Source organism: Gopherus evgoodei, chromosome 3, assembly GCF_007399415.2.
Source record: "Gopherus evgoodei ecotype Sinaloan lineage chromosome 3, rGopEvg1_v1.p, whole genome shotgun sequence".
Classification (NCBI taxonomy): Eukaryota; Metazoa; Chordata; order Testudines; family Testudinidae; genus Gopherus; species Gopherus evgoodei.
Genome location: NC_044324.1, coordinates 44,316,945 through 44,332,249, shown reverse-complemented (window position 1 = coordinate 44,332,249; position 15,305 = coordinate 44,316,945). Strand labels below are relative to the sequence as shown.

Sequence of the window (15,305 nt, the reverse complement as noted above, 5' to 3'; positions counted from 1 at the left end):
TCAAAGGATTGTACATTATTTCCTCTGGGAATTGTGAGGACTTGTTTGGACAATATGGAGAGAAAGTAATTGAATTTTCAAGTGCTATATTCTTCTTGGCTTCTCCAAGTGGACATATTTCACTGACTCTCCCATGATGTCAGACAGAAACATATTAAAGGATACAATTCTGTCTTTTTATGTATGAGTTATCATATTTTATGAAATGGACTAAGATTTAAAATGTATTGTTGAAATCTACAGGGCTACACTACTAATGATCCAGATTACATAATGTTGTCAACTGATATTTTTAGTTTTTCTTTTGTCTCTGTCTTTCACTACTGAAAAAATATGGCTTCTTTTGTCTTTTGGCAGTGTTTTCACAAATGGAGATATGCTTATACCACCTATAAAATTTATCATACCCAGGTTTACTCTGAAAAACTGGAATTGCGTCCTTGCACTAATAAATGAAAAAATCTTTCCTCGTTCCGGTGGTGTTCATAGGTAAGAGTACAATTGGTAATTTAATATCGCTAACAAAAGTCCCGAGTCTGGCAATTTAGGATTATTTTTGTATTTGTATGCCACACCAGTTATTAATGACAATCTAATATTTTGATTGGTTATGTATGAAAGAAAACGGAGTATCAAGGGCAGGACTTTTTCAGGTTTCTGAGAATTTCTGTTTCCTATTTCATTTAGTTCAGTACCTTTTTATATATCTACATTTAATAAATGTTCCTGGCAATTGGTTTGGTTAATCAGGACACCATTGTATGTATTATTTGCTTTAAAAACCTGGTGTTCTGTATTTAGTACAGATATTAAAGAAGAAGATCACAAGAGTAACATAAAAGACATCATCTACACTTGAAAAGGAACAGTCTTTATGGAAGGGCTGGGGTCAGGAAGATAAAATGGACTAGTGTTAACATAGTTGTGAAGATGAGATTAACCAATCTTTAAGTGTGAAATAGTGGGTCAAATTTATAACTGGTGTAACTTCAGCTGATTTCCTGTTTGGCTAAGGTTGTTGTTTTATTAGTGACTATTGATTTTTGGTAGTGATCAGAGTGTGCTATGTGGTTTTGAAACAGAAAAGAAGGCATGAAAGAAGGGAGACGAGAAGACAAATCATGCTCTCAGGAGCTTACCGTGTATAGAGAGACAACTGAATGAGGGTGAAAGGAAGGAGTTCAACATATATGCCCAATTTAGATTTTTTTGGGTTCAAAGCTATTGGATGACCTTCAGATAAATGGGAAGTTTGTTTTCCTTCTTGCTCACAGATGCTCTCCTTAGAATTTAAATAAAATGTCCACACCATGGGCAGACTTCTGTCCCTTCCTCAACTTAGCGGTTCAGAAACAATCTATACTTTTCAAAGAACCCACTTAGGAAACAGCTTTAAACTGTGAAACCATTTTAGTGGTTACACCAGAAAGTATATTATATCCTCACATATGGTAATTCAAAAATGGCTCAACCATTCTTTCTCAAATTTTCCAGGAAAATGTCCCCTTAGGTTAAGCATGTAAAGTTTTGGCACTGTAAACAGTTTCATTCAGTGCCTCCTGGTGTCAGAGCATGGTATTGCAAGGTCTTTGCCTCTAGTGCCCTCTGTTGATCTTTTGGCTCTGCTCAGCCTGTTTCTGTTCATGCCTACCTCTCTTGCTAAGTCATGTCTAGTCCGGACCCCCTTCAGGGATAACAAAAATCCAAACAAAGTTCACATAAACAAAAGGTTAGACTCACAGACTTTAAGGCCAGAAGGAACCATCATAATCATAGTCATTGCAGGCCACAGCACCTCACCCACACACTCCTGTAATAGGCCCATAACTTCTGGTTGAGTTACTGAAGTCCTCAAATCTTGGTTTAAAGACTTCAGGCTACAGAGAATCCATCATTCACTCTAGTTCAAACCAGCAAGTGACCCCGTGCTGCTGTGGAAGGGGAATCCCCCTCACCCCTCCAGGATCTCTGCAAATCTGACCTGGGGGAAAACTCCTTCCCAATCCCAAATATAGTGATTAGTTAGACCCTGGAAAATAATTCTCTTTGGTAACTCTCCATCTCATTTCTCATCTCTGACTGCTGGAGATATTTGCTAATAGAAGTTGCATATGCCATTGTAGGCAGTCTCATCGTACCATCCCCTCATAAACCTATCAAGGTCAGTCTTAAAACAAGTGAGGCTTTTTGTCCCCATTACTCCCCTTAGAAGGCTGTTCCAGAACTTCATTTTTCTGATGGTTAGAAACCTTTGTCTAATTTCAAGGCTAAACTTATTGATGACCAGTTTATATCCATTTGTTCTTGTGCCAACGTTGCCTCTTAACTTAAGAACTCCTCTCTCTTGCTGATGTTTATCCCTCTTATATATTTATAGAAAGCAATCCTATTTCCCCTCATCCTTCATTTTGATTAGGCCAAAGAAGCCAAGCTCCTTAAGTCTCTTCTTGTAAGGTAGGTTTTCCATTCCTCTGATAATTGTAGTAGCCCTTCTCTGCACGGGTTCCAGTTTGAATTAATCTTTCTTAAACATGGGATCCCAGAATTGCACACAGTTTTCCAGATGAGGTCTCACCAGTGCTTTGTATAGTTGTAATAACACTTCCCTATCTTTGCTGGAAATACCTTGTCTGATGCATCCTAGGATTGCATTAGCCTTTTTTCACGGCCACATCATATTGATGGCTCACAGTCATACTGTGTTCAACCAGTAGACCCAAGTCTTTTCCCTACTCTGTCGTTTCTAGATGATATGTCCCTAGCTTTTAACAAGAATTCTTGTTGTTAGGTTCTTAGATCTTCCTTGGGCTCCTCTTCAGTCTGCTGTCTGGACTCCCTTCCCGACACTACTTCAGGACCTTCCACAGAAGCCCAGGTGTGGCTCCTTCTGCAAATAGAGTCTTCTCAGCCCTTTCATGAGGCCTAGATGTTTTAGGCTGGCGCCTGATCCCAATTAGTTTTGCCCCTTCTGACTAAGATGCTGTTGATTATTGTGGAGGTGGGCTGATGGAACAGGTCTAGCTAGCTTCATGCCTGTTGACCCATAAAGGAGCAGGCCAACCTACTACAAGTCTAAAACAGAAATGTTTGTCAAAGATATAAACAACTGAAAAATCTATAACTGATCTGTTTTCTCCACTACCTTATTTACACTTTCGTTCATATGTCAGGAAGTGTGCATATTCAGATTTAGTCCATACTCAGTACAATATTTCAGATATTCATAACCACAAATTAAAAACTTTTTTTCTGTTAGCAAATGCACTATTCACAGAGGACTAATTCCATGCTAAGTCTGAGTTTTCTGCACCAGAATTTTGAAGTCTGAGGTCCGTGCACAAAAATATGTGCAGGTTTGTGCCCTTCAATTTTGGCATCTACCTATCTGCAGTTGGAAATCCTGATTTGCACATACTGCAGTAACTGTATGCAAAAATGTAGGTGAACAAATTCATGCACTTTTTTGCAATGGAACTTGGGCCTCTCCCTTTAAAACTAGAGTGCAAGTCTTCAGTAATTTCCAGTCCCTCAACTCCCATTGGCTCAGTTCCTTGTAAGAGGTATGCAGCACCTTTGGGGAAGTAACTAGTGGCCCTCAAGGTTCAGCTGTTTTTGTGTTACAATATGTGCATGAAAAAAATCTTGGTCAGAATGCATGTCATTTTCCTCATCTTATTATAGCTCTAAACGGACTAAATGGATTTTCCTCTGTTTTTATAGGAAAACCCAACATTCAGAGACACAGCATGGATATGTTCAGCCAAAACATGAAATTTTTAGAAAGTTTGACCAGCTCCTCAGCTGGTAAATTGAGCATAGCTCCACTTAGCTTCACCCATTTACACCAGACAAGTATCTTGTCCATTGTGTCTGCATTTAATAGAAACCAATTGCAACCTTAACTATAGCTTTTGCTTTATAATTGTAGCTGTTTCCTTTTCTATTGGATCATCAGCATCATGGCAAAGCCCAAATGGACATGGCCTTCTTGCATATTAAGTGCCACTTGAATTGATCTCTGGCTGCATCCCTAACCTGAACTGACTGAATATTCAGATTATGTCCATTACTGGCAATCTTGTCTTTCCATAGGAGCATTCCTTGGTATATGCGCTTTAAAATTCAGTGATCTTCCATTCTAATGATATGTTCATACCAAGAAAGCTGCTGAAACGGAACCAGTGCTGATGGAGGTGATTGCCGGGTTTGGCTTCAAATATCCTAATTTTTGATCTTGTTCTGCCACTTGATATGAAGCAGCTGACAAGAAGTGAAAATGTCAATCCAGTGTTCTTCAGCCTTCCTCAGTTCCCATGTTTCACTGCAATGCTGATTTGCAACTTCATAGCAAGCTTAATGTCACAACAACCCCACGAGGTTGCTGAAGGGTCCAAAACATGTCACCAGCTGCTGCTACTATAAATGTCTATATCTTTTGAACATTCTCCAGCACTATGTATGGCGCTCTCAAATATATAAAATATCTCATTCTTATTTAATAAATATTTAATTTGCTTCCTAAGGCTTTGCAATAAAATGTTGACTTGTCCTCCAGTATTAAAATAGTAACTTAATTTATGTATATAATTCCTCTGTTCTCCGGAATCACAGCTGTGTGGAGCACTGAAAAAACCCTGAAATTTGCACTGCATTATACTCTATTCATTGTTATTTCATAATCTTTATTTCAATTTCGTTTGCTTAAGGCTGTACACATTGGATGGTCATGCTGTACGTAACTCAGATGGCTTAGAAGACAATCATTATTATGTTGCAGCGGGCAAAGAAAAGTTTAAATCTTTGCCATACTGGCGTTCTTCCAGAGTTTCACCAGAAGTTCAGCGGTAAGATCTTTCTTAATGTAATCTTAATTTGGAGGGCTTGATTGTGCAAGATGCTGATGACTTTGACAGTGAACCAGCAAAGAATTTAAGCATGTGCTTAATTTTAAGCATATGAGTTGTTTCATAGAATTTCAGAGTTTGGCTAGTTCAGAGTCAGAGTGCTCAGTGGGATTAAAGTCCATCGTTACCGTTTCTGACAGATCGTTTTTTGGATTTTCTGGATTCAGTGCATTGTTTCATATTTCTTAGTTTGACTGTTGTACCAGTAACATTCATTTCATTGACAACGAGGAGTCTGGTGGCACCTTAAAGACTAATGGATTTATTTGGGCATAAGCTTTCGTGGGTAAAAAACCCACTTCTTCTATGCATCTGAAGAAGTGGGGTTTTATACCCATGAAAGTTTATGCCCAGATAAATCTGATCTGTTAGTGTTTAAGGTGCCACCAGACTCCTCGTTGTTTTTGTGGACGCAGACTAACATGGCTACCCCTCTGATACTTGGATTCATTTCACTGAAGTGTTTCAGTCCTTGTCAGTGTTTTTTTGTTTTTGTTTTTAAATATTGAAGGCAAATGGTGACCTGATCTTGTTAATATTCTTAATGACTGCTGTCTTTGCTAGTTTGTAGATTATCTAACGTATAATAGTAAAGGCAGGGCATGTGCTGTCTTTGGGAAACTGAGACGTGTTTCTGCATAACCAGCCTTATGCAGCTTCACCATTAAAATATCGGCCATTTCTATACTGACATATATTGGCATTTATTTCTGCAGCAAATGTTTGCCAAAGAGTTTCAGTATGTGATACTTTAAAAACACCCTTTCATAGTGCATATTGCTGTTGTGATGTTTTCTCTGAATTTCTTAAATTCTGTGTATTTTAAATCACAGCCTTAGCACTGCATTCACACACACACATAAATATATATTACATTGCATTTTCTTATTATTTAAACAGTTATCATTCATATCTAAGATGTATTTTCAACTACTGTTCCAGAGTTATATTGCTGGATCTTTTGCTTTTTAAAAATAAAAGCTAAAAGTATAATTTTATTGAATTTAATTATTAAATTAGTTTCTTTCTTGGAATTTCTACTAACTGCTTTCTAGACTGTAGAAGATGTCAGTTAAATGGCACCGACAAAGGCACTGCTGAACAGTAACTAGTTTTCATGTCTTTCAGGAATTGCTGAGTTAAGCAGTTTATGTGAAGTGTCTCTATGGGATGTGTGTTGTTGACTGCTCTGAACTGATTGCTATATTGAAAATACAGTTGAAGTATCAGGCAATATTTATGGGTTTTCTAGTGATCTTTGCTAAAGCTATTTTTCTGTCAAGTTTTTTAATGGTCATTATTATCAAGAGAAGAAAAATATCCATCATTTTCTCTTGTATAGTGGAACTGGATGCATGGTTCAGACTGTTCAGCTTATTCATATGTGGTACGTTATGGCTTCGGCTTTTTTGTTTTTGTTGTCCTTCCAACTTCATTTTTATTTTTATCTTTCACAAAAATACTACAGGCATTATTTTGAAATGACAAATTAATCGGCCGAATGTATGGATTCTCACTTTTTTCTGTAAATTGCCTGTTTTATATAAAGTGCTTCATATCAGGTTGATATTAGAAAATTGATATTTCTAGTGGGCTTGTTCTTATCAAGCTTTCTTTTATTAGTTTTTGAACTAATGTCATGAATGTTGGAACCTAGATCCAGTAGGAGTATGTTGGTTTACACATATCTTTTGGCAGTTTTGTAATTTTGAAATATATAAGGGTGTAATAATTTTTTTACAGTAAAATGCAAAATTAGAGCTCTAAATATTAGCTTCCCCAAAAACCCTAAAGGTGAAATTCAGCCTTGGTGGAGATAGATAGCTCAAGGTTCTCCACTTTGCAGAATGTATCTTGGGGAGCACTCACCCATGATGGTCTCCATGCTGGTCAGATGTGGTAGATTCTCTTTGTAGCGATGGTCCCTGTCTATAAAAATATATTTGGTTGATTGGTCACTGAAATATAAATTAGGTGGTGGACCTCTGCATTTTGGGTCTGTCAACTTATATCTTTCTTTCAGACCTTTAATTGGATACACAAGAGAAGTTTCAGCTTCCGTTTCAGTCTATTGCTCTTGCTGTTTTGGGAATCGTTCAAGACTCCATTAAGTCAGCAGCCTTCCTCCTATTTCTGAGAAGTTGCTTATCTAGCATTCAGATTTCTTTTAAATGACTGTGTTGTATTAGAATGTTAGAGCTCATAACAGGGTTAATCCTAATAGATTTGGCCTGTGTACAGTATGGACACATTTCATTAGTTTATGCCCACATCATTTTTCTTCTTCCAGGAAAAATTGCTTGATCAAGACTATTCATCTCTTTCCAGCTGTAGTGAAATCAGTTAAGTGGTGGGTTCAGCTAATTAAAGACCTGGTAGGATTCCACTATATCAACATTTCTCTAAGGTGATGGGCAGTTCCAATACTACAAATCATTTGCTTGGTATTATTTGCTTGGTACTTTATTGCCAGTGCTCTGATACAGGGTGATAAACACAGTAAACAACTTTGATCATCTCATCATTCATAAGCGGTTATAGTTTAAATGTAAATGATAGATGATCTGGCATCTGCCGTTCTGGAAATTCTGGTGACAATCTCTGAATCCTCCCACCTGTTTGTATAAATATTGTACCTGAGTTATCGTAGTCTCAGTCTGTGAATCCAGTTCATCTTGAACTGTAAGAAGTCTTTATAGAAAGTGGTCAGTGTTTTGAATTTCACTTGAAATTGAATTGGCAAACTGCACAGAATATGGAGCACAGAGATACTGTGGCTATCAGAATGGGGGCTGGAATATACTCCTCTATCAAAGGCTTTTGAATGATTTTGAAGAGTAGACCCACACAGACATTACACTGGCCTAACCTTGATGTGACAATTGCACAGATAATTGTAGCAAGACTGCATCTGTGATGAAAGGATGCAATCCATTGTCCAGCTGAAGAAGAGATTACCAATTTCTGGTAACCCAATGTTATCAAGAGCAGAAATTACACCACTAAAATCCTGAGATTGCAAACCACTTTAAAAATTTTAGGCAGAGGCCCTCATTTTCAGGTATTGCAGCAATCTCTGCCAACTCCACTTCTCTCTGCCAAAACCCCCTTATCTCATCTGAACTGACTCTAATTTCACCAAGGTTCTTATCTCAGCCAGATACTGAGAACACAGGGAAACAGGAGTACTTGTGGCACCTTAGAGACTAAGAAATTTATTTCAGCATAAGCTTTCATGGGCTACAGCCCACTTCATCGGATGCATAGACTGGAGCATACAGCAAGAAGATATTTATACATACAGAGAACATGAAAAGGTGGAAGTAGCCATACCAACTGTAAGAGGCCAATCAATTGAGATGAGCTGTCATTAGCCGGAGGAAAAAAACTTTTGAACCGATAATCAAGATGACCCATAGAAGGTGTGAGGATACTTAACACAGGGAAGCAGTCATATTCAGGGCTGATATAACTCAGCTCTAAGCATCCTTTAGATCAGCATATTCATAACACTGTAAACCATAATGCCTTGCAGTCTCCCCCAGTTGCTTTAAATATACATTGAGTAAAAGGGGTCACAACAAGATTTTCAAACTGTGTGAGACTTCACAAGTGATTACACTCATGGAGGATCTGCCAAACTCAGATGGCTGGGCTTTCTCCAAAAGGAATGTGTAATCATTTTAATAGCTGTGTCCACTCATTCCCAAATGTGAGTTCTCTTGAAGCCAAGAAATTCCTTATCTATAAAGCCTCTTCTCTTAAGCATACACTTGCTTGGATGGGTGGTATCTGGTAGATTGCTTCTTGTTTCTTTATATGTATTGGATTTCATTGACAAGTCTGAGTTGAAGACTAATCCATCAAAACTCACCTAGAATTGCTTGCTATTGATCTTGTAACTATTGAAGTTCTCCCTGTGAATCATAGGTCAAAGCGCTTTCTAAAAGGCCTTCGACATATTTATCTTCCAGTTTGGCTTCTCTGCATGATTTGGATCTAATTTAGACTTGAACAAGTTAGAAGATCCTCCCTCTGAGCCTATTAATGATTGTCATTTGCATTTCATATTCTTTATTGGAGGCAATTACATTGACTAGATGGGGAAGTGAGCTTCAAGCCCTCATAGGCCTTTTTGGTTTTTCTGAAGGACAAGGTAGGTAGTAAGGGCCCATACAAAGCCTGTTGATATCAATGGGAATCTTATTTTTATATGAACCAATTTTCCCCTCTTCTAGTGTTCATTCCCCAATCTAATCTTTCCAGTGTGAAGTTGTTTATCATAAGATTGGTGTCAAATGAGCTCTTTGCTGCTGCACTGACAATTTGAGGGACTTTTACCAATCCCTTCATCTCCTTTTGACTTATACTGGGTTAAAGCAAGGGAAACTCATTTTCAAGCAACACTTGCCAGAGTGGATAGTTGAATGTACTTCCATATGCCTTGATTTAGCCCAGATGCTTGTTCTTAAAGGACTGTGAATTTATTTTACTGGAATGCTTCTTGTGCAGTCTGTATTATCAGATACCTATAGCTGAGTTCCATGTGGTGGAGTTCTTACCCCACACTTATTCAGTATATTAACTTAATATATTTCCTGAATAGATACTTTTTTAGAAGACTTATTCTTTGTTTAATAAAGAACTGTTTCTTCTGATAGCTTTGACCCTTCCTGGGAGTACCCAGAGCTGTGAGGCATTTCGCTACCACCTGTGCCTGCCAGGGGTCAGCTCCCCAACTCCACTGGCCATGGACAACACAAGCACACCCCTATCGGTCTGTGCAGGCCCTGATGTCTCTTTGCGGGTTAGCAATAGGCACACTCCAACCTCTAAGCATCTCCCTGGAATATCCAGCCCCTGATCCACGGGACATTCACAGTAGTCACAGATTTGCTGCTCCCAAAGAACCAATACACCCCAGCTTATCAGTTCCAACTTAGATCACTGCTCTGCTTAACAGACAGCGCTTAGATATGGTTATAATGAAAACAAATATAAGTTTATTTAACAAAGGCTAGAGATTCTGGTATTAGCAAATAGAAGTATTGGAAACAAATGTTTACATATAAAATACAATCATAACATACATTCCAGACCCTAGACTTCTTTAACTAGATACTTTTATGTCTTGCAGAACAATGCTCACCCAAAGTCCTAGCAGAATTTTATAGCCAGGCTGGGCTGTGATCCCACTTTCATGAGGCAAACACAGATTTTCAGCTTGCTTCCTGGGTGGTGATGTCCTCTCTCCTTTTCTGAAATGCAGTTACAGACTATTGTCTCTTACCCCAGGAGATCCCCTTTTCAGAAACTTATCTTGTGGTTTGTTTGTTTCTGTAAATTCTCAGGTCTGCACCTGGCTCAGATAGGAAACATAGCCTGTCTCCATGGATGTTTTTTGTTCTACAGCGGATTAAGTTAGCTCTGAGGTTCACCTCGCCGCAGGTCACAAGCTTTGCGTCAACCGTTTTGAAATCTAATATTTTATATTTTACATATTTCTTGAACTATTTCCTATACAAACTTCTTGCAACAATTATGATGACCAGTGGGCTACTAGCTTTTGGCAAAGACCTTACATGCCACACTTTGGTGAACTAATATACAGGTATTTGACCTCGTAAAACTGTATGCACCCCCCTGTGCCCTCTGTCAGTTGGCACCAGGAAGTCCCTGGGTCATAACAGTATTTGTGGCTCTTTGAAAAATTCTTTGTATAGATATTCTATTTGTGATATGTGCACCATTGGTGCATAAACCTGGACCTTTTTGGAAAGCATTGCCCACTAGTATTGGATGTGCACCCTACTTATGCCCTCTTCTTCCCCCGAAGAGATCATTTCCTTTCACTAAATCAAGAATCAAGTATAAGATTGAAATAACAGGGACAGCAGGTAGCGTAGATCTACGTAAGCAGGCAATCTTTCCCAACCCCCCCACAATTTAACTTGGTAAGTAACCATTCTTCTTCTTCAACAGTTCCCCACTATAATTGATTTAAAAACAATCTCCAGACCCAAAGGAGGTGGGTCTGAGGAGCCTTACTTGGATAGATTGCAAGAGTGCTATCCCAGACTGAACATCTTAGCCTCAAGGGTAGTCCAATGCTTCATGAAGGTGTAGGGTAACCAGATGAGAGGAAGAAGATATCGGGACACATGGGGGGGGAGGGTTCCGCAGGTGGAGCAAAAAAACCCCAAAAGGCTGAGTGTTGCGGGCGGAGCAAAATATCGGGACAAATTGCATCTCGACCAAAGGTCAGCTGGGATGTGGGACAAACACCTAAATATCGGGATGGTCCCAATTTTATTGGGATGTCTGGTCACCCTATGAAGGTGTGAGCCTTTTATATCTCAACAAAGGGGGCATTTCTGAGACATGCGGTGGAGGCTCCTAAAACCTGGTGTAATATGCCTTAGCACCTGTTGGTACTGGACTACAAGAGAATATGCAGAACCTAATCCACTTGGACAATCTCTGAGTGGAAATTGACTGCCCTCTATTATTATCTCCTGTATTACAAACAAACTAGGTGTTTTGTGGAATTACTTGGTTTTGTTTGGATAGTAGCTAGAAAGTGTAGCCTATCCTCTCCTAGTAGAGAGGGTCTTGGAAGAAACTACTGGAAAATTGATTGCGACACAGAGATCACCTTTCACATGAATGTAGAGTATGAGGGAAGAACCAGGTTATCATTATAAAACTGAATATGGCAGATCTCTCATTAGGGCCTACATATTGCAAACTCTCCACAAATGCAGTCTTAATTGAGAGAGTGCAAGGCCTATTATGGCAATTGCTCAGAGATCGGTTCCATTAATTTGGCAAGCACCACATTTACTTATATCCGAGAAAGGAGGCAACACTTGAAATTAGACCTTTAAAAATAACTGACTGTGAGATGAAGGAAGACAGAAGAGTTCTATAGTGGTTTTGGACTTGTGAAATCTCTTCTAAATGCATGAACTGTGGGAGAGACCAGATTATTTTAAAGTGAAAAGATAGTCCAGATTAAAGAAAATGGAAGACTGGTCAGGATGAGATCCTTTTTGTTTTGCCCAGATGAAGAACCACTTGAATTTTACAGAGCAGAAGATTTTCTGGACTTTCACAAAGCCATTGCAGTCCAAGTTGCTCAGTGAGCTGGCATCTTTGTTCTCAGACTTGGGCACCTTGAATTGAGGTGTAGAATCTGATCCTGTTCTTGGGATAAAAGTTCTGGCAGGTTGGGCAGAAGTACTGGAGTTTATGCTGCCTGGACCAGCATGTTGAGCCACCAAAATTCATAGGCCTGTTCTAACCATGTGAGTAGTAGCATCTATATTCTGTCTTGTCTGATCTTCCTCAGCATTTTTGGATGAGAGAAATAAAAGGAAACACATTGAAAAAAAAATCTGGTCCAAGAGGAATCCATCTATTGCAGACCAGGATTATTTACAGCAGGATTAGTTGCACTTGATATTGTGTTCTTTGGCAACCAGGCTTTCTGGAGTGTTCTCCAGATTGGGAGCAGAATGTTGATGAATGACTCTTTGAGAATTACTCTTACTGTGCATTGTATTTCCAGCTGAGATTTTCCATTAGGATTTTTACTTTTACTGGAAGACAGAGGCCTGTGGTTGTGATATGGTCATGAACATAAATTCCAAAATACCAAGGTTTTACCACACTGATGTCTTGATGGGGGCAGTTTTGCAATTTATGCAGAGAGCAACACACTTTTGCAAAATGGTTGTACATGTACATTTTGCAAAATTGCTGTGCATCTTTGCATAGTGTTGTGATTGCCTTCACATTTACTGGAATCAAATCTGGTCTTTGTGGTTTCCTTGTTATTGGTCTTTATATCTTGGTTGTAATCTCCATCATTAGTTGTAATCTCCATCATTAGAGATTTTAAAGAGCAGGTTAGACAAACACTTGTCAGGGATGGTCTAGATAATACTTAGTCCTGCCATGAGTGCAGGGGACTGGACTAGATGACCTCTCAAGGTCCCTTCCAGTGCTATGATTCTATTTTTAATTAGGTGTGATCAATTCTTTCATTGCTTGCTAGCCCCTTCATTTGTAAGGCATGTTTTTTGCTAATTCTGCAAATATCTTTTGTTTGCAAAGTCAAATCCATTTCTCTCAATAACCTTGCTTTGACCCTGGTTATTTGTTACATTGCAAATAATGTAGTCTTTAATTAGTGCATCTATTAACTGTTCAAATTCATATGGACTGATGTGCTCAGTGAAAAGTATATGTATTTGTTTCATCTTGGTATCTCTTAATATATCTCCAGAAGCAATTTATGGTGCCATAGTAATATTCTGTGGTGTTATGGCATGATGAATGGCTCCCTGAAGCTTTTCAAAGAACCATGTGGAAAATATAAGCACTAATACAATGAACACAAATACCTGCACTATAAATACTGGACCTCTGAAACATCCTTATTTTTTTATATTTGAATAACTGTAAATTATATTGTAATTTTAAATAGTTTGTAGTTTTGTTGAAAACTTGGATTTAAAAATATTTTTGTAAAGCTAATTTTGCAAATAGTATGTACATAATCTGTATATTTTTAAAATTTGCATTGCTGTTAGGTTTTAAGTAATTTTGACATTTTATATTTCTGAGTATTGTTAAAACTGTCTGCCTCAGGTACTTCAAGTATCTGAAGAAGAACTCTGTGTAACCTCAAAAGCTTGTCACTTTCACCAACAGAAGTTGGTCCAGTAAAATATATTACCTCACTCACCTTGTCGCTCAGGTACTTAGAGCAATCTCTTTTGGAACTTGTTGAATCTGCTGTCCAGTTCAAAAGAATCTGTTATATCCTTGGGGTCAGCCGGTTTTAGGAAGAAATCACTTAAGGTCAGACAGCAGACAGCTAACAAAACTACCATTTATTTACAGACGCAGAGCTCGCCTAACCGGCCAAAGCTGGCTGGGCTATCCCCTAATAATCTAACTCAGTTGCCATAGGAACAAAAACCATGACAACCAAATACACAACAGAATCTATGAAAAGAATTCACATTATTATTGTGCGTTGAGAGGGACTGGATGATTCAGGGGGATTTGCACTGAGATACAGAACCTTTCACCTGTAGGTAGTCAGTTCAATTTAGATCAGAGTGGTAGTGACTAAAAGCTGTCACCATTTGAAGATCTTTTGAGGGACCAAAGTAAAAGGAGTTGAAGTTCTACCTGTAGTTCCTAGTGGCCAGGTGTATACTTCACAATAATCCCAAATGCACTAACAGAAATTCATTTCAGCCTTGGAAATTGAATGTTTTCACTTTCAAGTCAGGGTTTGAACCATACTGAGGAATATTGTGCCATCAGTTTTGGGGCAGAATTCTTCTTTACTGGTTTCTGTGTGAACTTCTGCTCAAAAAATGATGGGATGGTATGGCCCATGAGCATGGAGCTGTATGGGATTTTTCCCTGATGCTTATGATTCTGTGGCTGGACTGACTTTACAGTCATCAGCTACGCTACAAGTTGTGATGACATGGATTCGGGGTTGCCAGTGAAGATTAAAATTCACTCTGTTCTATGCCAAAAACCACATGACCCTATAACTTACAAAATGAGACCTTGATTTTTGCAAACAGATGAACTGATTGCAGACCCTCAGGCCTGCACTGAGTCCTAATCAAGTCAGAAAATATTAACCTAAGGGATTCTGTGTAGGATTAAGAGTCAGCACTGATACATCTGTTTGCAGGATCAGGGTCTAAATAAGACATCTTCTGTTGCATTAGTATTCAGGTTCATGTCCTTTGTATGCTAACCATTAATGGAAGACATGATCACAAACATGTGAGTAGGTCTGAAAGTCCAGCCAAGAGAGTTCAGTCTTACTCATAAAAGCTATCCCATTTCAGTACATTACAAACTATGTTGTAAACAAGTTCCTGGTTTCCAGCAAAAAGTAGCCATTATCTGAAAGTTGCCAATAAGTGAAAGGCCCTCATTTTCAAATGGATGTATACATGTACTGGTATGGAACAATGATGTACTATAGTCATATTTTTGTATTGTATTATTGTTCCATACAATGTTAACACGAAAAAGCAACACATACAGAATTGTTTCCTTTAATATTATAATTTTTCTCTGTGTAGCTTCTGAAGTAAAATGATAAGTTAAGTAAATGAAGTAAAACAGTCAGACTGTATCCTCCCTCCCTACCAACTGTTTATGTGACAGGCACAGGTAAATTAAAAAAGGAATTTTGGTATACTTGCAGTCAATGCTTCAGGTGTGTCACACACGGTAAAATGTCACACAGTTTTAAGACCATAATTTGTCCAGTGTCATCACTGTTCTTTAGAATCCATGAAACAACAAATTTAAAGACACCACTTCTCAGCTACTCACACTAGCTTAGCCTGGGAC

The 15,305-nt window shown here is 38.5% G+C and overlaps 1 protein-coding gene across 7 annotated transcripts in view; it reads left to right on the top strand.

Annotated features, from left to right (window-relative positions):
* Positions 1 to 15,305, top strand: part of DCDC2C (doublecortin domain containing 2C) — a 121,495-nt gene that overhangs the window by 31,530 nt on the left and 74,660 nt on the right. For 5 of the 7 annotated variants that reach the window (XR_003999321.1, XR_003999322.1, XM_030554199.1 and 2 more), the window contains exons 4-5: positions 358 to 489; positions 4,707 to 4,844. Coding sequence is in view for 5 of the 7 variants with exons in the window: in XM_030554199.1 (XP_030410059.1) it covers positions 358 to 489; positions 4,707 to 4,844 (270 nt within the window). In the remaining 2 variants the exon portion in view is untranslated. The remainder of the gene's footprint in view (positions 1 to 357; positions 490 to 4,706; positions 4,845 to 15,305) is intronic. The other 2 variants (XM_030554200.1, XM_030554202.1) reach the window with 2 other exon arrangements.